At 27.6% G+C, this 24,754-nt stretch overlaps 2 protein-coding genes across 2 annotated transcripts; one reads left to right on the top strand and one right to left on the bottom strand.

Annotated features, from left to right (window-relative positions):
* Window positions 1-1,886: 1,886 nt before the first annotated feature.
* Window positions 1,887-3,179, top strand: LOC101255885 (uncharacterized). Its single transcript, XM_004238885.5, has one exon. It carries the CDS (start codon window positions 2,022-2,024, stop codon window positions 2,961-2,963), a length of 942 nt encoding a protein of 313 aa, XP_004238933.1. The 5' UTR covers window positions 1,887-2,021; the 3' UTR covers window positions 2,964-3,179.
* An 18,929-nt stretch (window positions 3,180-22,108) lies between these two features.
* IPT1 (adenylate isopentenyltransferase 1) lies at window positions 22,109-23,095 on the bottom strand. Its single transcript, NM_001257984.1, has one exon. The coding sequence runs from the start codon at window positions 23,093-23,095 to the stop codon at window positions 22,109-22,111; it is 987 nt and encodes a 328-aa protein (NP_001244913.1).
* Between the last annotated feature and the right edge of the window lie 1,659 nt (window positions 23,096-24,754).

The following is a 24,754-nucleotide window of genomic DNA, read 5'->3' as shown; positions in this document are numbered from 1 at the left end:
AAACAACCGTCTTGATCCAAAATATTTTTATTTTATTCATGTCGAACATACCCTTAATTCTATTTTCTTTTTAATTATTTTTAGTTTAATACTTGTCCTCTAACTTCTTTCTCATGGTTATCCAAAACTAGAAGATAAGAAAACTTACTTATCTTTGCTCAACATTTTTCTTTGCACTTAATGTTAACACAACAACAATATTGTAGTCACATTGTAGCACCACAAAAATTATTTTGGTGCAAATATGACCACAAAAATTAGAACTCTAAAATAACATAATAAAATTTTGTCCAACGAGTCAAAAAAAAAAAAAAACCAAAAAAACTAGCAAAGTGTTGATATTCCTATGGCTATTATAATGGATGGACCCACAAGGCACCACAAAATTTAATTTTGTTCTTATTTGATGACTCATTAATGACCAAACACTATGATTTCTCATTATTTTAATTTTTTGGAATCTATTGACTATACAGTATACAGTATACACCCACCCCTTCTCCAAGTTTTTAATTATTTGATATTCAAAAAATTTATTTATGAATCAAGTTAAATTCGCATCAAATAAACTTATCAAATAAATCAAGTAGTTTGTGGTGGTAAATCTAAGATAAATGTAAAACTATAATGCTACGTATTTTATTGAATTATCGATTATGATGTGTTATACTTATGATATTAGTTTTTTCTTATATTATATTATATGTGTGATGACATTACAAAGTTTTATTAGCTAAATAAAAAATATTATCAATCTCGTTTGCTTAATTAAAAATATGTAAAATTATAAACAAAAACTAGCTTATTTTTATATAATACCCAATATATTTCAGTTTTAATAGTATGAAACAAACCACTACCAGTAACACATGTTGTGTATACTAAGTAATTCTATTAAATAAAATATGGAAAGAGAGGTCGAAATAATTTAGATATATGTAGATCAATAATATGTGTTGTGTAGAATTTAAAAAAATTGTATATTTTCAAAAGTATTTGTATTACTTTTATGTTGTCCTATTCTTTGAATATTAGTATTTGTGCAAAAACTTAATTGATTGATAAATCGAATCGAAAAAATATATATTGGGTTATTAGGTTAAAAAAAATATTAGATTATTAATTTGATATTGAATTTTCCTATTGGGTTATTGATAAATCGATGATCTAATAAGATGAAAATAATTTATTATTTTATTTTTACAATTTTTAAATATTAATAATTTAATACATAATTACACACTATAACTATATCAAATTATTAATACTCTACCAACTTCACACTAGGTCACTTTACTAGTTTTTACTGTTTACTCAAAACTTAAAGATTAAATTAAGGGGTTCACAATTGTAGCTAATTGATTTTAGTTTAAAATTTAGTTTTACTCTTGTTAGACTATTTTATTTTAGTTTTAATTTGTAATTGTAGGTTATAATATTTGCAAGTTCGTAAGGGTTCGCGATTTGAGTAACATAAAAAAATCTCATACTATGTTTTAGCGGTATATGTAATTATAAACTTGGTGCAATATTCTCTCTTATTGATGAAATTTTCATTATTTTTCATGTTTCACTATATCAAAATATTTTAAAAAGTGAGAAAATTTATAATATTTTACGAATATTTTCTCATTTAGTGGATATACACCCCTAATATTTGCTTCATTTTTAATATTAACTTTTTAGTATTATATTAATTTTTTTAAATCGAAGATCTATCGAAAACAGAGATCTATTATTTTTTCCATCCTAAAAAGTTATGCACTTTCTTACGTGTCACAACATTTTCTATTACTTATCCAATACCCTCCCTCCACGTCATTTTTCAACAACCCTAATTAAAATTATTTTATTACCCTTTTAGCCTTTCTTCTCCACCATTATATACCCCTTCTTCTTCCCTTTTACAAACCCCTCAATTTCTTGTTTTCTTCGCAAATTTTTTTCTTTTTTCTAACCAAACAGTTCCTCAATTATCATCATCTTCTTCTTCTTCTCATTGGGGTCAAAAAACCCTAAAAATGGAGTTCCCTGAGATCAACATGATCAGCGATTTTGAAGCAGGGGTGAAATGTCTTCAAAACCCATCTATGGTTTCTCGATTCTTTTCACTTTCTCCCATTGAAAAAGTACCTCAAGTTTACAGTTTTTGGAAATGGGGTGCTTTAATTCTCGCCATTCTAGCTACTTTCAGCAGCTTAATAAGAAAAATCAAGCTATTGTTCATTTACGTTCGTAGAATCAAACCTTCTGCTGAACCCCTTCTTCAATATCTAGGCGAAGACTTCGATATTTCCGATGATGATGACGAAGATGATAAATGTTCATCGGCGGCGGCGCCGTCTTCTGATGATGAGGATCTATTAGATCAACAAATTGATGAAGATTTTACTGTTGCCGGGTCGTGTTTTTATTTCAGGGAAAAAGGGAATTTGAGATTCCGTCGGCGGAGAAATAGCTTAGAGAGGTTTCCATGGACGGAATTTTCAGCCGGGAAGAATGTTGTAAAGCTATGGGATAGTTTAGCTTTAGGATTAGATTATGAATACGAAGATTTATCGAACAGTGTAGTTTCGTTATGGGATTTGAACCAGGAAGAGAAAATAGGAAATTTATTTACTGGGTCTTCTAAGGTACCGTCGGTAGCAATGGCGTCGCCGTCGATGGTTTTGTCATCGGAAGTGAAAAACGACAGGAACGGTGTTGTTTTAGCTGCGTATGATACGAGGATGAGAAGTAATTCTCCGGCGATATATGCTGACTGGGGTAAAGGATCAGGGAAGGTCGTCGGAGTTAATGGTTCCGGCGTCGGAAAAGTTTACGTCAGAAATGAATCCGCCGGGAAGTTGACGGTCGGTGATTTGAGAAACGTGAAAACGCCGTTAGAGAAAATTGACGGTGACACGTGGTGGGACGCAGACGCCGTTATTGTCGAGGAGAAATTTGACGGTTCAAAAAATTGAGAAAACGCGGCGAAGACTTGTGTTTTTCTAGAGAGGGTAAAATGGTCAATGATCACATGTCTGTTGTATCTCTTTGTATATAATTAATTATTTTCGATAATTATTGAAAATGATGATAAATTAATGTTTAGTCAAGCTTTATTATTATTATTTATCTACATTTAAATTTGTTTATGTCTCTTTATGAATATTTTAAATCTGATTTTTCTTCGTCAATTATTTGATTTGTGGTTGAGTTATTTTTTACTTAGCTGGTGATTCTACCAAATTATTTGATTTAATTAAATATGTGGTCCTTTTGTCATAATTAAAAATTTGTCAGACAGCTCAGCTAGTTTAAATGACCAAATTTAATCCCAATTTTATGACATGGTTTAAACAAATCACAAGGTTACAAATAAAATATTAGATAAAATTATGTTTGTCCTGAGATTTATTTTTGAGGGAACTGAAACTTTTATGAGAAAATATTTGATTACAGTAGTTATCGTAGTCATTATATGAAGATTTAATATTTGTGAAGTTGAATAATATATAAGCAAATAATATACGTAAATCTAACATTGTTGGAAACGGTAATTTCCTAAAATACTACTATGAATAAAATCTAAATGATGGTTTAGAAAAAAAGTTATTTATTCATGAAAATTAACCTAATGGCAAAAACACGCTTTATTGAAACTTTATTTAATTTTAAAGCTCTAAATCAAGAAATTTGATTTTAGTAATTTTCATTGATCAGAATATGCAATTGATGTTGAGAAAATAAAAATAATTACATTAGCAATGATCATTCTTTTTTGGGCTTACAATAAAATCGTTTAAATTTAAATTTATCTATTAATATCTATTTTTAAAGCATCAACTTCAATAAAAATAGGAAATGTATCTTATTCAGAAAAAAGAAAATTCGAATTATCCTACCATAATTCATGCTGATAATAATAGCCACTCTTGAATAGACTATGATCAATCTTTTTCAGCCTTGCTTGTACAAATCAAATTGTGTGATAACAACAATTCCAATGGAAGGAGGAATGGCGAATATTCGTTCGTCCCTAATCAGTGATCTCGAGTTTGAGTCTCCTTGAATACAAAATTATTTCTTCTAGGGAGTTTTTTAAATTTTAATAAGAAATTTTCTAACGCAAATTTAAATTTAATCAAGCTTTAATATAGATATTGAGATCGATTTTTATCAAAAGAATCATGTTAAGTGGGTGCATTGTTTTTCATAAATGACTCGAACACTTTTAGCTGTCATCCACAACAATAATACCAACCACACAATTCATTTGTCTTAACTCACAATAAATACATAGGATGACAACAAAAAATAAAGGGGAGGGCATCTAGTAGACAATTTCATCAGTGGGTCTTATTTTGGTTGAAAAAAAGAAAAAAGTATACTTTTGTTAAAGTATTTCCATGTTGGATTACTGTTTATTGTTAATCCTCTTCTTATGACTTTATTTACATAAATATAATTTTGATTTTATATGATATGAATGCGTAATTTAATCGTATAAGTAGTTAGTATACATGAGTTATTGATATTACACGTGAAAGATTATTTCGATATATATGAGTTAAAATCATGAACAAGTGCCATAGAATAATATAGATATTTTTAATTCTTAATTAGAAGTCTCAAATAGAATTATTTGGTGATAGAACACTTTATCTACTTAATAGCTTATCTTTATGTGCATCTAAAATTGACTCGAACAAATGAAATTTCGAATATCAAATACCAAAGAAAGAAATAGAAGAAAGTTGAAGGAAATGATAAAAGATTAAATTTCAAGTAAAGTTTAGATGAAATTTATGTTCATAAAATTCTATTTTAACAAAGAAAAAACTCAAAAGATAAAAGGGATCATTTGCACCACATGACCTTTTCTAAATCTTGTTTTTAAATTCAGTTTCTATTCATATTAAAATGACCTAAAATTCTACCTTGGAATTTAGTTTGGATAAATTTTTATCCTCAAATAAAATTTAACCTAAGTGACCTTAAAAAGGAATAGAATAAAATTAGTGGCCTCAAAAGAGGTCATTTGTGCAAAGTGCTACGTAATAAAAGAAAGGATTGAGGAATATTGGGCCTGGCCCATTATCTGAAATAGAATAGTCGGGCAGAATCATATATTAAGGGAGGTGGATTTTAGCCCAATGGTGTTAAAAGTTATTTAGCCCAAAAGATAAGCCCATGAACAAAAATAAACTGTTAAGTTGAAAGAAATAGCCACTTGTTGGTGCTAATTAAAATGTCACACCAATAAAAATATCTCTACATTTTATATATAATATAGCTTCTCAATTGTTTTTGGGCAAAGGACAGAATCACACAACTTTTAAGGTAAAATTACCATTTGTCCTTGTACATTTATAATTACAGAAATCCCTCAAACTGATACAATAATGTAAGTGCTGTTAAATTAATCTGATGCTCGAGATACATTAATCGTTAAGTAAGATACATTACATTTTATACATGATACACTAATATGATAGGCGAGATACATTAACGTGATGCGTGAGATACATTAATTTGATGAGCTGATACATTAATCTGATGCGCGAAAATAAGAGAGTTGTAAAAACTAATAGAGGATAATGATAATTAGAGAACTTAAAGATGTGATTTTGTCATTTTCCCGTCTTTTTAACTACCAATACTTACTTTTAATTTGTGTACACACAAACTAAATTACACGTGGCCCCATCACGACAATCCACATATCTTTCGATCAAATTAAGTTTCACGTGTCCCATTATCATGATTAATCGTCGATTTCCGAGAGTGTACAAGTATATGTACATGATATAATATTATCAGCCCTGAGTCAATCGGAAGAATTCTCTTAAAAGGATGTAACTACTAAGAGTAATATTGCTATATTGCTCGCTCTTTAAAACTGTCAGATTCACATAAAATTCTTTAAAATTGTACTATTTTTTTAGAAGATCCGATATATATTCAGTATGTTTATAAAGAGTCGGAGTAATCGTGGATCATAATTATGACCATCAGGCAAGTGTTGGCTAGTCATGTACTAAATTATTTGTGTAAAATATAGTTACTTGAGTTATAAGGAATGACAACTACTACATATGATATTTGTTGATTAATTTAATTTATCAGCTCACTTTCTAGCTAGAAAAAAAAAAGATTTAAGTCACATAATAGGGACAAATTAAAGGTGAATATATTTTTATTTTATCATTTTATCTAGGGAAAGGATCATTACCCTGATGCACAAATATTAAAATGCTGAGCATGCATAAACCCAACAAACATATATAATTTCTGATCATTGTGCCTATAAACAGTCAAAATTAAGAACAACGCAACATTTTTTTTATCGTAGTATGGTGTGTAAATTTTATAGAGATGGATTCAAAATTTAATAGGTTAATCGTTCTTTTAAGATAACTTTATTTTTCTCGGTGCAGCAAAGAGAAACTTATTTTCTTGAATTGCTGAGTGAGTTTTTCAAGTTAAACATTCTATGTCAAAAGTTTATATACTTTTATTTTGCTTGCCCTAAAGTTAATGATTTATTGTTGTATCAACAATGTATCTAGAATCCAGTAAATAAATAGAATTGGGATTTAAAATTCATATATACTAAAGTTCTCGCTTCATCTACCTTTCATTAATATATGCTTTGTACAAAAATTATTGAATTTTAATGAATCGTTGATATATATTTTGTAGTATATGCATTGGGTTGTATAGGTAATAGGATCATGCGCAAAAGGAAGCAAAAGAGCACGCCAACTGACCAAAACTAACTCTCCTCTTAATTCATTGGCTTGGGAAATACAATACTATTATTTGAGCGGGTGTTCGATTATTTTTACTTATTTATTATAATTAAAATAAAAATATTTAATTTTACTTATTTCGATTTAATTATTAATTTTAAAAGAATTATCAAGTTAAATATGAACGAAATAAAGTAATTATCCTTTTTTTTATTCAATGGAGAGATACTGTACTCCTTTATGGTAACATTCCATGCGATATTTTTGTCTCTCACTCTTTCTATTTTTCTTGGATCTTCCATTAACTGTAGATTTCATCATACTTTTTGTCAAATTGATGTTCGAAATTTGTATTATAATGTTCATTGTCATTTTATGTTTCTTTACTAATAAATTTGTCAAATATTGGTATTTTTTTAATTAACACGTTATTTTTTTATATGTATATAATATTTATTATATATTGAAGTTCAATTAATTTTTTTTAATACTAAGAGTAAATCCAATTAGCATATGCATAACACATATTCATATCAAGAATTTTTAGATGAAAAGAATAAAAGATTTTAATTTTTTATCTATACAAAACATCTTATTTTAAATTAAACCAACATGTCTAAGTTCAGCGGCTGTCACATAATTGAAGCTGTAATTTTGAAGGCATACTATGTATTTTATTTTAAATTGAATTTTGTATTGGTGTACCTTTTAAACACGGGATTAATATTATGATAATCATTATTTAGCTATATAAGGGTTACATTATGCATAGCACTATTGTTTTCCTTGACATGTTTGATATGATCTTAAACAAATTAATTAACTCTAGCAAGCTCCACTAATTAGGCATCGTGACATCATAATCATAAAGTATGTTGTAAATAATTGATGTATCGATATGTGGAGTTTAAAGAAAAACACTAATAGATTTTAGGCTATAATATCTTCTTATGAAAGAATAATGCTCTTAAAAAGTTTATAATATACTCTTATTTTAAAATTAAAATGTAAATGTTTTATGTTATTTTACCATTCAAGCTAAATTTTAATTATTAGTTAAATTTTAGAGGTAATCGTCATAGCCTTAATATTTTCTTTCTCGTTTTATTTTTAATGTAAGTCTAAATCATCGAAAAAATGATATAATTATAATAAATATTTTATTCGTATAAAACAAAAGAGAGTGTTAAAGGTAGTAAGATGAAGAGCTGTAAAAGAAAAAGTTTCACAATCTTCAAGTTTGGCAATACAACTTGTCTTTCCCAAATTTGGGTCGCCGGAATCTTGCTGTTTCCCGGCGACATCGTCGGCGATATGCTTCCATAGCTTCAACTAGTTGGATCTTCCACATCTGATTCTCCGTTAGATACCTCGTGTTTTCCTTGATCTCTTACCACTTCTTCCGGTCCCCTAAACCCGATTCTCCAATCGGAGAACCAAATTTCATCGAAGTCTATCATCTCATCGATTCGTTTTCCCAGGTACCGATTCAGATCTGAGTCTAACTCATCGACCCATTTGAAGCAGATGCGATGAGGAAACACATAATGAGCCGGGTCCGATAGAAAGTCGTGGATTAAGGAATTAGATCCGCCGACGATATATGGAAGTTTTAGGCGATTAATAATGGCGGAAACTTTGTCATCATCTGTATACAGTAAATCGGTATCGGAATCGGACCTCCATTTTTCGTTATTTTGTTAGAAAAGTGATGTAAAGAGAAATAAATACCCAAAATTAGAGCACTATTGGGCTTGGGCCTATTATCTCTACTTTGTAATGAAGATGTAACATAAGAGCCCAATGATCGATATGCATCATGTTCGTTTAAGAGTTAATTACTTAGATATGTTATAGCTGGCAATATTACGTAACTCACTATATTTTGGTATTTTTAAATACTAGAAATAACACTACACACACATTTAAGATGATAAATATCAAGTTATAAACATATTTTTTAATAATAAACTACTTATACTATCAAGTTATAGCATATCAAGAAAAACATATTATTCTCATTAATTTTTTTAAATAATAATAAAATTATTTAAATAATTACATTTATTATTCAGTTACCTTTTTAATCCAATGTAGTTAATTAAATTAATTATTTTAAGTTACCTTTTTTAAACAAAACTCTTAACTAGTGTAAATTCAAATAAATATTATATAATTACCTTTTTAAAAAAAAATTACAAAATAATAGGGATTTTATCATTCCATAATTAATAACTACCCATCAATATCTAAAATAATTACAGTTTTATTTTAAAACTGTCACACTGCCCCAAAATTTTGTTCTTCCCCAAATCCTCACAAAATCATCTCTTTTGCACGCCTAACAATTAATTTTTTACCAAATCATCTCTTTTGCACGCTCAAAAAACTTTCAATCTTAACAGTCGTTTTCTCCAATTCTACTATTTTGCACTCAAATCTTCATCTCTTGCACTTAAAAAATTGTACAATGTCGAAGAGAGGCAATGAAACCCCGCGAAAATTCAAAAGGTTGAATGATGAACAAAGCTCAGACGAATTTCATGCTCCATCTTTCAAAATTTTATCACAAACTCAGCCTTCATATGCAAAAGACAAAACTAGATCAGGGAAATCAAAAATGAAAAAAACACACAAACAAACATCCAAAGAAATCCGAGAAGAAGAGAAAAGGGAAAGAAAAGCAAAAAGTAGATGAATCGGAGAAATGGGCGAAAGAAAGAGGAAAGAAAAGGAAAGGAAAATAAATTGAGTACTCATCAGATTCTGAATCTGATTTTGTAGAAGAATTGATAAAATCAAAATCAAAAAAACCAAGAACCTCTGAAATCGATACTTCACATTTACAAGAAGAAGAAGAAACAGTTAAACCCAAAAAAAAATTTAAAGGTTAGTAAAAAAAAATTTAAAAAAAATTAAATTAAAATTATCTATTTAATTTTATTCTAATTTCGAGTTAATTGTGAATACTGTAGTACATTTTTATGTTCTTTTATTTATGTATGAATTGTGTATGATTCACTGTATGAAATTACACATTTTTTTATATTACAATATCAATATATGAAACATTTATGAATTGTGTATGATTCAATGTATTAATTTGGTATGATATGTATATTAAATTTGTATGATTTGTGTATTAAGTTTTGTATCAAGTTTATGATATTGTTGAATATTAATATCCATGATAAAATTACATACTTTATGTTTTGATTTGTATATTTAGTGTTGAATATATTGTATATGAAAGAATGTTATAAGTTTGTATGAAATGCTACATCTACTTTATTACATTATAAATGTATAAACAATGTATGAACTGTGTATGAGTATATTGTAATACAAAATCAAAAAAAGCAAAAGACATTGAAATTGGTAGGTCAGAGATAAGCCACAAATAAACCTAAACAAGTTGTTAAGGTCAGTAAAAAGATTTTTTCAAATTTCAATTAAATATGTATGGTTTAAGTGTGTTTAATTTTGATTTTATTTGTCAATAGTATAGTACATGAAATTTGTATGATTTATATATCAGTTGAGTTTTTAGTACTGTATATTATAATTATATATGAATATTGTATGATTTAATATTGTATGATTTGTGAATATATAATTGGATTACAACAAAGTATGATTTTTGATAAATAATAATGTATTAATATTGTATGATTTTGTGTATAAAATAATTACTATATTTCACTATAGGAATGTATGGATTAATGTATTAACTTTGTATGCTATGTGTATGAAATGCTATATTGTCTATTACAATATCAGTGTATGAATAATGTATTAGTGTTGTATGTCGTATATTTTTTACTATTATTAAAAGTATTAAAGCTGTATATTTTATGTTCTGATTTGATGTATGAATTAATGTATTGGTACTGTTTGAGTAGTAGTTTATAGTTTAAAAGTCATAAATTATTTTTAAAAAAAAATTAAATATGTATTAATATTGTATGCATTGTGTATGAACTGATGTACAATTTTTGTATGCTTTGTGTATGAATTGAATTGAATGTCCATTTAATATACCAGTATATATATGATTTTATATGACATTATATAGTATGATAAATGTATTAATTTAATTTACCAATTTTATAGGAGAAGAAGATACAAATACATTTGTCTTCATGTATTAACATGAATGTGTTTGCGGATCTGTTGACCTTCCTAGGTCAAGACAAGTTTCAACAATTCTTAGAAGAAACACCGTTTGAATTTTTTTATGATTTGCATGACATAAAAATCCAATGTCAGATGTTATGACATATATTTATTCTTGAAACTAAAAATGACAGGGATGACATGTTTGTTATGAATGTAAATGGTACAAAGTTACATCTTGGGTTAAAAGAATTTGTTGTTGTAATCGGTCCAAAATGTGGACCAATTTCTGATTTTGTATCTGTACCTATCAAAATAATTCATACAAACTTCATACGCATTTAATATATCATTCACTGACATATACACTATTTCAATTAAACAAAAAGAATATAGTTTCTATACAAAATTAATACAAAATATATATTATAATTTCAAGAGAAACATATATTGTGAGTTTAACAAAATATAGATTTTCATACACAATTAATACAAGCTCTTATAAATTTCATACACAATTAATACAATTTTCATACTTCACCAATACACAAAATTATATCTTCTTACTTTTTGAATATTATCTGAGCAGGTTTTACCATTAAATACAATTTTTATATAATTTTCAGACATTATTCATACATTTGTAATACTTCACCTGTACAAAGAATTATATCTAATTATTATTTGTCTAGTTAATAAATGTACGTTTTTCTATTTTCTTCACAAATCAACTAATACGCGAATCTTCAATTTAATTACAACTCAAACACATTTATATTTACTTATCGTTTTTCAAAATGCCATATGTAACTTGATTGTTTATCCAAAAAAATAACATACAAAGTATATTTTAGATCTAACAATAATTAAAAAAAATCGAACACTTTTATACATGTACAAAACAATAAATATAATTAAAACCAACAATTCATAATTAAAACAACAAATCATAACAAAAATCAATATGATGAATTCCATTTTCCACCATGTTTTATTAATATTGACACATTGTTCTCCATCAAATCAAATCAAATTGTTTTCAACGCCAAAATTTATTCAACTACTAATAAAAAATGAAAATAAAATCTACAAATCTCAAAAAGATTGTGAAATTTTGGAAAGCAGAATGACATGTACGTTCATGCCAATTTGGTAGAGCTTTTCAAGGAATTAAATAAAAAATTAATATCATTTAAACTAATTTGAGAGAATTAAGACAACTAACTAATCTAAAAAAATTTAAAATCCCTGCTAATTTATTAACAGTAATTAATAATTATATTTAATTTATTTAATAAAAGATCCCATTTTCCATTATTAATTTGTCTGTTTTTTTAATTTATTTTTTATTTTAACAACTCTTTTTAATAATTTAAAATTAACATTATATATTTTTTTAAAATGCTATAACTTGAGATATTAAATGTTATACAATGAAATTCAAACTCTAGTGCTATAACTTGAGAATATTACTATAAAAAATGTTATATACTTAATTTACACTTTTAAATACATCTGGAATACATTGCATCCAAGTAGATTCATATGTATCAAGGATACATAACAAATCTCGCTCCGTAACTCTCCTATGAATGTGAATCGTATTAGATATATAAAAATATATAATAATTATCGATCACATCCCTCTCCATCTCGCTCATCTCTCTTGTTGTTTTAGTGTATAAAGTAGCATAAATAAATGTATTTAAGTGCTTTTAGTTCAATATAAGACAAAAAACTTTAAATTAGTGTTAAAATACGTAATATTTTAAAAAATTTATATAGGTAAAAATAGTATATATGGTTATGAAGTATATCACATTATGTAGTTTCTCCAATTAAATATGGTGTAAAAGTCAGACTCCTACATGATGATGATGGAGTGAATCTCAACAAGGACGTTGATGAGCTCTTAAGGCGAAGGGGGTTGTATGTGATTTTCATGATGGAGGCCGATCAACAAGTCATAGTGAAAAATTACAGACTTCTGAACTAATAAGTTTATAAAGAAAGGATGCATATACATGTAAGGTGATGAAAGTAAATATACATTGAACTAAAATAAATAATATGTATCATGAATCTGAACTTTGAAAATATAACTAGCAACTTGACTATTACTATTGACATGAGTCTAGAAATCGTGATCAATTGGTATAGTAGACAAGTGATAAATCAAAAGTTGCTATAAAAATATCACACAATTAAAGTTGAATTAGTTTACGGTTGGATAAGCGAATTTTCTGGATTTATAGAGTATTTTTTTTTTAACAGTCATTATGCTATATTAAAGCATAGAAAGGTTCAAAGAGTTAAAGGATGCAATCGCATCACTCAACAATCCATCTAGAGAAAGTAGAAGCCAAACAACTTTGCGTACTAACAAAATAGAAAATTTTGATAAATTATGTGCAATCAAATTTCAAGACCTTGGAATATGCATTACATTAACCACTTCAAAGTACTTCATAAGGTTTCAAATATCTTCACAAGTAGTCTCTATCTCCCATGAGACTATAGTTCTTTGTAGTACCATATCCACCACATTTTTTGCGTCTGATAAGATTTGCACCTTTGTCCACTTTTTTTCTCTATCGTTCTCCATCGTTATACGAATTGCAATTGCTTTAGCAGTGATGGTTTACGCAACTTATTGAATTGGGATGCCAAAGACATGTAGCAGGTTACTACAACTATTCATAGCCGCCACACCAATGCTTGCAGTCTTCTTTTCCTTATGTACGCTAGCATCTGCAAACACAACAATACTACCTTGTGCCATAGTTAAATTTCTATCATCATTACAAGCAGGTATAACTCTAGTGAAAGATGGAGGGATCAAATTGCTTTCATACTCGTGAAATTTAAAAAGACCTTTGTTAACAATATCCTTAGAATCAACAATTTCTCCATTAAAACTCTTTTGAGTTTCTAGCCTACCAAATTTGCCACATAATAGAAATACTTAATTTAATCATCTCAATAGAGTCAGGATAATTTTTAACATTTGTAAAAAGATCATTCCACCAACTAGTAAAATCCACAGTATCTTCTAAGCTAGGCCAACTAATGTGACAAATTTTCCAAACTAATTGAACACTGGAACACCTAAAAAGCATGTGATCAATCGTTTCATTCTCAAGTCCACAACCCTTACACCCTCCACAAATATGCCTCAGTCTCCTAGAAATTATGTGGTCGACCGATAACACATTCAAAATATATTTCCAAATAAAGTGTTTATACTTGTTTTTAATATTCATAGACCATAAAAACTTTCAGAATTTTTTTGAGATAGATTAATTACTAGATTGGGCTCTCTCGTTACTCACTTGTTCACATCTAATCATTTTCCTCGCTAAGTGGAATCCTGATTTAACCTCATACTTTCTAGATTTGGTATGGTGCCAAATAATCTTATTGGAAGAGCCTGTAGTTGAAATAGGTATAATTCGCTTAAATTTAACTAAGTTATTGATTCTTTCAGTATCAATTCAATTCAAACTTAACTCAATCTGACATATTCAAATTTATCTTAATCCATCTATTTGACTCCTTTACGACAACAAATTAAAAAAATATATAATGATCATGCTTTCACAACATATGATCATCATTATTGGTCTCAAATGTGGTGGTGTTCGATAGTTTCCACCGTTAAATTCTTGTGCCAGTATTAATGTAGACTGTAGTCTTGAGCCATACACCACCTAGTTTTTTTCTTTTTTCTTGTAGGTGTACTAAATTATTTTTTTGTAATATGGTTACCTGAGACATAAATTTATTTTTGTCAGCTCATGGTATCTCTAGTCTAGTGAAATAGTGAGACAATATAATAGGGACAAGGTTCATATTTTTTATTTTGATAATAATTTTATCTGGCTTGGGAAAGAAACAAATATTTAAATATTGAGCACGCATAGATGATAGAACACAACAAACATACCTTTTGTGCTTACTAAAACAGTTATTCATTTTATAATTTTATATCGCGATATAAAATTATATATCCAAATATTTATTAAGTATGCAGTTTTTGTGAGCTAATAGTGTATAAATATCTATATAATTAACATTAAATTAGTTTCACAAAAATTCATGAATCAATATATAAAAAGATAAATATATATAAAAAGTTAATGAGATTCAATCTTTATATTAAAAGGAGTTGTTCCCGTGAACAACTTTGGTTGCTAAACAACAAAATTTATTGTTATTTTAAAAAAATTATGTTAATTGCAAGCTATTTACTATTTCAATATTACTCTGCTACTCATTTTAACATTAGATTTTTGAAAATATAAAACAATTTAATAAAATATCTTTTATAAAGGGTTAACTGTCAAAGTCAAGAAAAAATAATTAAAATACAGAGGGAATAATTATTAATTTGTAGCATGTTTGAAGAGTACTTATTTGTTATAATATTACATGTTAAATTATAAGTTTTAATTTAAATAAATTGGAATATGAAATAGTGTTTGAGGGTGGCCGCATGCGTTAAACAAACCGCACGCTTACTGAACAAACACCTAAAGCATTGCATATTTATTAGCTTCCGCAATAAAATACTACTTTCTTTAGGAGTGTTTAAATTTAGAGAGTTAAATAATATAATTTTTGTTTATTTTTTATCGTTTTAATTAATATTTTATAATATACTTTTTATTATATTGATATGTGATAAATTGTAATTTATAATATTTTCGTATAATTTTTTAATATTATTTTAAAAAAATTCAAAATATTGAATTGATGTAATTTAATTTAATTTTGAAAATTAGTTCGATTAACTTTTAAAAAGTATAACATGATAATAAAAAGTGAATGGGAAGTACTATTTTGATAGCTTAAAAAAAAGTATTGAAGATTTCTTTAAATTTGATATTTTTTATATAAGTTTTATCTTTGAATTAGTGATTGGCTTAAAAATAAATATTTATTTAATTAACTAAAATTTAATATACACCTGATCTTATAATAACATTAAAATATACTTCTAAATTTTAATAAAGTATATAAATATTTTCGACATATCTATCTATCGATTTCTGTTAAAAGCCTTATTCTCTTACAGTAATAAAAGTGTATGACAGATTGAAGATGTATCTATATTTAATTAAATAAAGAAGATATTTTTAAGACTACTAAAAATTAATGGATAAAACTGATAATCTATATTAAGTTAAACGGATATTACTGCTCTCTGTAATTTATGATAGCTTAAAGGTAACTTTTGAAGTTATATATATTTTATTCTTTATAAAACAAACAATTAAAAGAATTTAGTTCTTAAAATTTGAATTATGACACATTTGTATTTATTATTAGAGAGACTTCCCAATGACTCAATGCAATATTTTAGTCTCTCACTCTTTTTATTCTTCTTGGATTTCTCCCATTTTAGCTTCCATCATCACCCTCTTGTCTTTCTTTACAACATGTTCATGTCATACTAAAATGGTAACATTCTATATGATATAGTTCTCTTATTATATGAGAGGGTTTGCGATACGTCTTTGTTGATATGTCTGTTTTAATTTTTTTTTATTTTACTTTAATTAGTATATAATTTCTTTTTTGAAATTATAGAATTCGTTTTGGCTATGACTTTTAATTTTAAATTCAAGACTTCAAGTTGAAGTAGGTATTTCTCCATGGACGTATTTCAATTTTTTTTAAAAAAAAAGTTACTTATTTTGTTCGAATTTAATTTGATTATTGTATATATTTTTTTGAAATTATGGAATTCATTTTTAGGTATAATGACTTTAGTTTTAAATTCATATTCTATTGCTTTATTATTTTGCATGTCCGTCATATTTATTTATATCCTGTAACTACTTTGAGTAAAATATCAATGATCAATGACGAAAAATATTTTAATCATGAACATCTTAATGGATCTCTTGACAATATATTTACGCAAACAAAAAATAATTATAACTTAAATAATCAAAAGTTATATTAAAATTTAATCAACTTTCTAAATTTTACCTATATCACATAAGTTAAAATTATTTTTTTTTTAAAAATATTAGACACGTGATAGCACGAGCACTGTTCTAGTATAATAAATATATAAAGTAGAGTTTATAGGTTTCTTGCATATCATATATCAAGAATTATAAAACGGTAATTTGAAAAGTAAAAATAATATTAACCTGTTATAAAATAATGAAACAATGCTATCGATATTATATTACATTATCTACGTACAAGATGCGATGCTATTTTTTAAAAAAAGAAAAATATGTATTTCTTCATCATAAAAATTGATATGTTATTGCTTTTTGAAAAATAACTTAAGTGATATTTCACTAAATATATAAATATTTTTTCCTAAATATTTCAATGTGGAGAAGATAAAACTTATACTCTTTAGTTTTTTTTATATATAGTTGTTTGCCTTGGCATGTTTAATAATCCAAATTATTTAATTAAAACTAGGTAGCTCCACCAATTATACATTTTGAGATCATATATATATATATATATATATATGTCACGATCCAAAATCACGAGTCGTGATGGCACCTATATTCCCAGCCAATAGGTAAGCCAACCAACATATTTTAACAAACTTAACTAACAAAGAAGTGAAAAGACAAAAATTTCCAAATCTCCAACACTGAGTTCTTATAAGTACGAATGCGGAAAACTGAAAAAAGGTACTACCCAATAAATGGTGTCATGAGTACAACAGCTTCTAAAATACGATGCAAGTCTGAAACTAAAAAGGCAAATCTAACATAAGGGATATCCTGTCTGAATACTGAATAACAGAATAAGTAAAAGATAGAGGGAGGTGTGGGCCACGGAACAGCCAAGCAGCTCACTACAACTCCAAGACACTCCAAACTCGGACTCAAACTGCTCCTCGAGATGTGCTCCTACTTGGAATCGAATCGGCACCACAAAGAGTGCAACAAGTGTAGTATGAGTACGAAACCACGTGTACTCAGTATGTCTCATTGATCGACCACGAAGAAGTAGTGACGGGAGTTTATATAAGAAAATAAAGTCTTAAATTATACAAGTATATATATATATATATTACACTCACTATTTAAGTTTCGTCAATAAAGGAAATCAACATTTAATATTTTCCAAAACACCAAACGAAACATATAGTCATCAAGAATGAATGATGGGATGAAATGCAATGCAATATGATGCCCTGTAATGATATGGCTCAGAATACCCAGTACTCACTCAACTGTATATACATGATACTCCTCGGAAATACATCGAGAGTTCATGACCCATGGGGGACTCGCGAGGTCCATATACCGACACGGACGATCTCCACGTGTCTGTGCGGACGATCTCAACGCACAATCATAATATCAAGCAATTTTCGCACGGACGGTCTCCACGTGCCCAAATTACAATGTTAACATCTCACCATCCCCAGCACGGACGATCTCCACGTGCCCAACTTATACTCAGTCTCATGTCTATGCATGTGCACAATATTATTTCAATAGAGGGGATGATGATGCATCTCAATCAATCAATATGAACATAATACATAACCACCTCAATTATCACAACTATACGGGTGAAATAAATAAAACACAATCACACAAGGAATTCAAGTCAATAATATATCAGCTAATGCCCATATGCTTTGGCATTCTCAAATTTCAATCCACATTCTATAATAGAAATTTTCCTTTTTATAACACCGGTACTCGTACCAATGCCCGTCACACCATTTATACGAGACCACCATTTTTCCCCCTTGCCCCTTGTCTATTCTCATTTTTTTAATCTTTAATTAGGAAAACGTCTTTCAACAAGTCTAAAAGCCTTAACATATCTCAAGTGCCGAATTCGTGTCACGAATCTTTAAGATAGTTCCTTCCCTTTTTGCAAAGTTCCGTAATGTTCACGATCTACCAATGATGCAATATTCATAAGTAAGCGAGTTTGTGGACATTCAAATTATTATAGGTATATCATAGACCCTAAACTCACTCATATGTCTAATCAAACGTCAAATCTTGATATAATTTATATGCCAATTTGTTAAATTTCAAGCCAAGAATTTAACCTTAATTTCTTAAATACACTAAAATTCAATTTTAGATCATATAATATATATCCAATAATTAATTACCTATCTCAATATATCAAACTAGTAAATTAATTTTGTAAATAAATAAAATAAGAATAATTCCACCCATTAACGATGCACCGTCGCAAGCCTGCAACGTTTCCTCCAAAGTATCATTCTGTACAAGTGACAGTTTGGCCAAAATGGTTGTCACATGCCAATCATTGGCAATCATTGCCCAATGATTGGCTCAACACCTTTCCCATCATTCTTATGCAATATTAATTATACGGGAGGGAAATTTGCAGATCAAATTTCCAGATTTTCTGTAAATTTCCAGATTTTTACGATACGTCTAGCGATTAAGATTTTATTAGAATATCACCTAATAACCACACTAACGTCCCTAGAAATCCCAATCCGTGATAATAAATAAATTCTCAACTTACTATACACTACATCTTACCCATGAAAACAAACAAAAAAAACACCCTTAAATAACAACATAAGAATAAAATAATAACAACAATCGAATGCCCTCTGACAACCTATTTTGGTATGCAGAATTGAGAAAGAATGAAAATTGCTTGCGTTTACCTGAGCAATTCTTATTGTTTTTCCTCTCGTTCGTCGCTTACGGTAAGTTTCTGCCTCCACCTCTTTTATTTTCTGAACAAGAGTATGTTAACCGTGAAACCCCACTAATCTATTATCTATATACTAATTTAATAAAAATTTCCTCAATTAGGCACTCGTAGTTACCGAATAGTTAAAATATCCCCCTTTAATTTTCCAAAAGGAGTCAAACTAGTCCTAGTTCTCGAAACGACCTAGCAGGTCGTTACATTATATATATATATATATATATATATATATATATATATATATATATATTAAGATGATAGTTAATATTCAACAACAAGAACTAAGGAGCATAAATGATAAATAATTTAGACATAGACGCGAAAAAACGCTAGATTTTCAGGTGAAAAACTTTTTAAAAAGTGATTTATATGATGCCCTTGACGAATCTTACGTCACAATGAAACAAAAAAACAAAGAAAATATATATTCTTATCTAAAATATAACTATAACGTTTAAAAAAAAAATATTCTTATCAAAATACATTTGTAACGTTTCCTTCTCAAAAATCTAACCATATGATTTTTGTCCCATATGTGAGGTCAAATATATAATCTTATCTAATTAATCTAACATTATCTAATCTAATTAAAGTTTAAACCCTCATGTTTGCAATTTTGGTTCTCATCCGAAAATTTATCTATTTTTTAGCTTTGATTTTATCTATAACCTATATATGGGATGTGCAATTGTCATTTTATATATCATATCTCATATGTTAAGATGTTCTTAGTTTAGCTGCAGTAATATTTCTAGTGAACAAAACAAAGTGTTTTTCTTATAACCTTCTCTTAAATAGAGTTATTATTTCTACTAAATATATAAAAAGACGATCAGACATTTCTTATATAAAATTTTGGACAAAATTAACGTTAAAAAATAGGCAAACTTTTTGAAAAAAACTAAAAGTGCACCAATATTGCAAACATGAAGGACTATAAGTGCTCCATATGAAAAATCAAAAATCACTTTGAGCCTAGACCCAAAGATGAAAGACTATTTTGAATCTTTCCTCGTTAATTTAACTCCTTCATCTTTGACAATTTTAAAGATCTCTTTTATATATATATATATATATATATATATATATATATATATATATATATATATATTTTGCTTTCAACTTGCTTCTTGAATGAACAATTATTATTTTTGATATAGCTAATTAAGAATTATCAACTTGGCAAGAGTGTAACATGTTCGACTTGCCAATAAAATGTAATCTAAAGTTATCAACACAAATAATAAATTTATCTCTTCTCGTATAAATCAAAGTTTAGTGTTCTTAATTATTTTTATCATATAGATACACGAATCAAATCAAATTAAATTAGATTGGATTTAGGCAATCTAAATAAGATATATTGTTATAACACTATATCTAGTCGATCCTTTGCAAGATTAAACTATTTTAATTAATGGAAATCTTAATACACACCGTACATGTAAACACAACAATTTTTTGTAATTAGGAGAATTTTCAGTACCTAAAAGAAAACAATGTATAATCATTCAAAAAAGGTATAATAAATAACATTTTTTGTTTTAAAAAATCGATTACTTGTTATAATATCCTAAATTATTATTTATTACAACGATAGCTATACTGATTCGATATATATTATAAAGACATACCTTCTTGTAGGCTTATAGAATAAGCGTGCTCTTACGAGTAATGTATCATATAACATAAAGTTTATAATTACAGACACTTGGTAGCAAAATGTGATTACTAAAGTGTTTTTTTTTTTGCGGATAAACACATTATCTAACTGATTTTTTAATTAATTAATTGTTCAAGAAAAGGATAGCATAATTAAGATTAATTTTCAAATACACTGGTCACTCTCAATATAGTTTTCATAAAGCTTTTAATTAATTACTTAAACTCTTTGTTAGCTTTATCAATGTTAGCTTATGATCCAATTTTAAATTAGAATTATATGTTAATACAATAATAAATTAATGATATATGATCAATTTGACTATTTGAGTTAAAAATAACAGATATGAATTTGTCAAAAACATAAATCCTTCTTAAATGTCATCAAATATCGTGTTGAAATGATAAATATTTCTTTATTCTTGATTAGAGTTTCTGTTTAAAATATTAAATATGAAATCACCTTAAAAAAAAATATTTAATACAAAGTGAGACTTCGCAACTCAAATATAAATTTAAAAGTTCTCTAATTAATATTTTGAGACTAATAGAGTGTATATTTTTCATTTTAACGTATACACTCAACACAAATACTCCATTTATCTAAGTAATCTAATTTTTAACTCATTTCAAGAAATAAATCCAAATAAAAAAGAGAGAGAAGAAATTACAGAAGACTGTTTTTCTTTGATTTTTCTTCCCTTTTTTTATGTATATTTTTGTAAATAAGTTAGTAAATTACAAAAAAAAAAAAAAAACATAATTGTTTACTACGTTAGCCTTCATTACATACGTTTTTTTTTTTTTTTTGGTAAAACCAAAAATTATATATATATTATATATTATAAAAAAAAGAAAGAAAAATATGGTGTAATTAGCTGGAAAACCTACTCCAGCAAAAATTGTTTCACAATCTTCATGCTTGGTAATACAACTTGTCTTTCCCAAATTTCCGTCGCCGGAATCTTGCTGTTTCCCGGCGTCATTTTCGCCCGGAGTGCCTCCGTGGCATCTACTTTTTGTAGGTCCCACCCACTCTCTCTCAACCGTTGGATCTTCCTTATCTGTTTCTCTGCAAGCTCCTTCGTATTCTCCTTTATCTCTCTCAGTGCTGCTTCATATAATCTGCATTTTTCCTGTACGGTGGTACAATTTTTCAAATTCCTAAAATACCCCTCCATCTCCGGTACTCCAATCGCTTTTCTTATCCCGGTGTTCCGATCGGAAAATCCGTTTTTCGCGAAGAACTCTTCGAGCTCTTCGTACATCCCGGAGTTCATCATCTCGTCGACTCGTTGGAACAAGTAACGATTCAGAACCGGAGTGAGAACATCGACTAAGATGAAGCAACAATGGTAACGAAGCTCTTTTGATATACACTGAACCGGGTTTATCTCATCGAAAACATCAACACCCGGATTGAACTGATTTGACAACAAAGCGTAGATGAAGGAATTCGATCCACCGACGATTAACGGAAGTCTCCGGCGATTGATAATATCAGTGATTCTGTTATCAGCAGTATGCCGGAAATCAGAAGGGGAAAATAACTCGGGGCCGGAAAACTCACCTAGTAAATGATGAACAACGCCGCTCTGTTCATTGATTGAAATTTTGTTCGTTGTTATATCAAGCCCTTTAGAAACCTGAATTTTATCTGAATTTATAATCTCCGAATTGAAACCACGAGTAGCGAGGTCGATCGAGAGTTTTGATTTTCCAGAACCAGTAGCACCCATTATAACAACGATTTTTTTCGTTGTGGTTAGTGGTGCTACTGTTGTCGTAGCTATGTTATAGCTAACATAGCTAGGACATAAGTTATTTCGAAGGAATTTGAAATTTTTACAATGAATATGAAAAAACGATCTCATAAGTAAAGAAGAAGAAATATGCAAATGGCGATACTTATGAAGATTTGATAACAAAAACAGAGTTGGATTCTAATTCTACTTGTAATGCTACTGTTACTATTTATCATGTACACTAACATACATAAATCATGAATTTTGAGGAAATGGGGGTTGGGTGGTGGGGGTTGGTTGTTGGTTTTTAGTACTCTTGGTAGCACCTGAAAATGTATTTTTCTGTTACGATGAAAGAAGAAGATGATGTACGTATGTGTATATATATATTTATATATATAATGCTGCTGCTATAAATATCCGTTTATAATAATATATGACATAAAATATTTAATTTTTTTATCGTTATTAACGATAATCGGATATAGTTATTTTTCGTAACTTACCTTAATGTTAGGGGATGTATTTTCTGCCATTGAAGGAGGTGAAGAAAGAATTGGAGGAAGGTGAAGTAATGTTTGGGTCAAATTTTATGACATGTTTGCATATTTATAATGAATTCAAAGGAATAGTGAGTACTACTTTTTGAATTAATAGAAAAATTGGACTTTAATTTATGGATTAAGATTTTTTATATTATGATATTTTATGTAAATTATCGAGTAGGATGTTATATAATTTATATATATTTATTTATTTTATGTTATTATTTTATATATAGAATTTAAATAGTACCTATTTATGAATATTTCAAAGGAGGGCACAAGTAAAAAGCATGTTTTACATAGTAAAATATTGAAACATTGAATATCTATCCAAGTATATAATTGAATAAATAATTCATATATATTAGATAATACAAACAATTATGCAATTTTTATTAGTGCTAAACTAAATGTGTAAATGTTAGAACATTTATAATTTTTTATTTATATATATATATATATAACGTAGAAATAACATTGGAAAGTTGATGTTATAATTCTCCACTATATATATAGCGTAGAAACAACATTAGTTATTTTTCGATTTTATTTTTTTAAAAATAATCAATGTTATGAGATAACAATAATTATTTTTTAATTTCTCAAGAGATACAAAAGTGGATATGTGTTTAAGAATAATGCTAAATAATAAAAAATTTGATCATAAATTTTAAAAGTAATATATATTTTTTTATTTTAACATAGTTTTTTTAATTAAAAGATAGTAAAAATATTTTTAAAAAATATAATAACATCAGTAAAATATCATTCTGTCGAAAAGAATTTTTCGATCTGTTCAAACGGGTAGTTGGGTGTGAACTAAATTGGGTGGGTCAATACAAGTAATAAAACCAATTACTATGTTTGGGCCAAATATGAATATTTGGTCCAATTCAAGGTCATTTCCGTAACAATTTCTTATTATGTGAGTTAAATATTCAATTTTATTTCTTACTTTTATTACTCCCTTCGTTTAATGATATGGACACTGAGCTTGAAAAATACAAGAATTATTTATGATATTTAAAAATTATTCTTAAAATAAATGATTTTTTTAATAGGAGATCAATACATATTTATAGTCCTTTTATCAAATATAAGAGACTCGCTATGAATAAAATATTAATAATATCATGAAATGTATTTCAAAAAAGATATGTATCATTTATTTGGAATCGATTGAAAATGAAAAATATCACATATAAATTGGGACAAAAAAAAGTATAAACTAAAACATCAACAT

The sequence above is a fragment of the Solanum lycopersicum genome, chromosome 5, assembly GCF_036512215.1.
Source record: "Solanum lycopersicum chromosome 5, SLM_r2.1".
In the NCBI taxonomy this organism is placed as follows: Eukaryota; Viridiplantae; Streptophyta; class Magnoliopsida; order Solanales; family Solanaceae; genus Solanum; species Solanum lycopersicum.
This window is presented reverse-complemented; position numbering and strand designations above follow the sequence as displayed.

Bases quoted from the DNA above. Each gene is read 5' to 3' on its own strand.
- LOC101255885 (XM_004238885.5), top strand. From the start codon at position 2,022: ATGGAGTTCCCTGAGATCAACATGATCAGCGATTTTGAAGCAGGGGTG.
- IPT1 (NM_001257984.1), bottom strand. From the start codon at position 23,095: ATGAGATCGTTTTTTCATATTCATTGTAAAAATTTCAAATTCCTTCGA.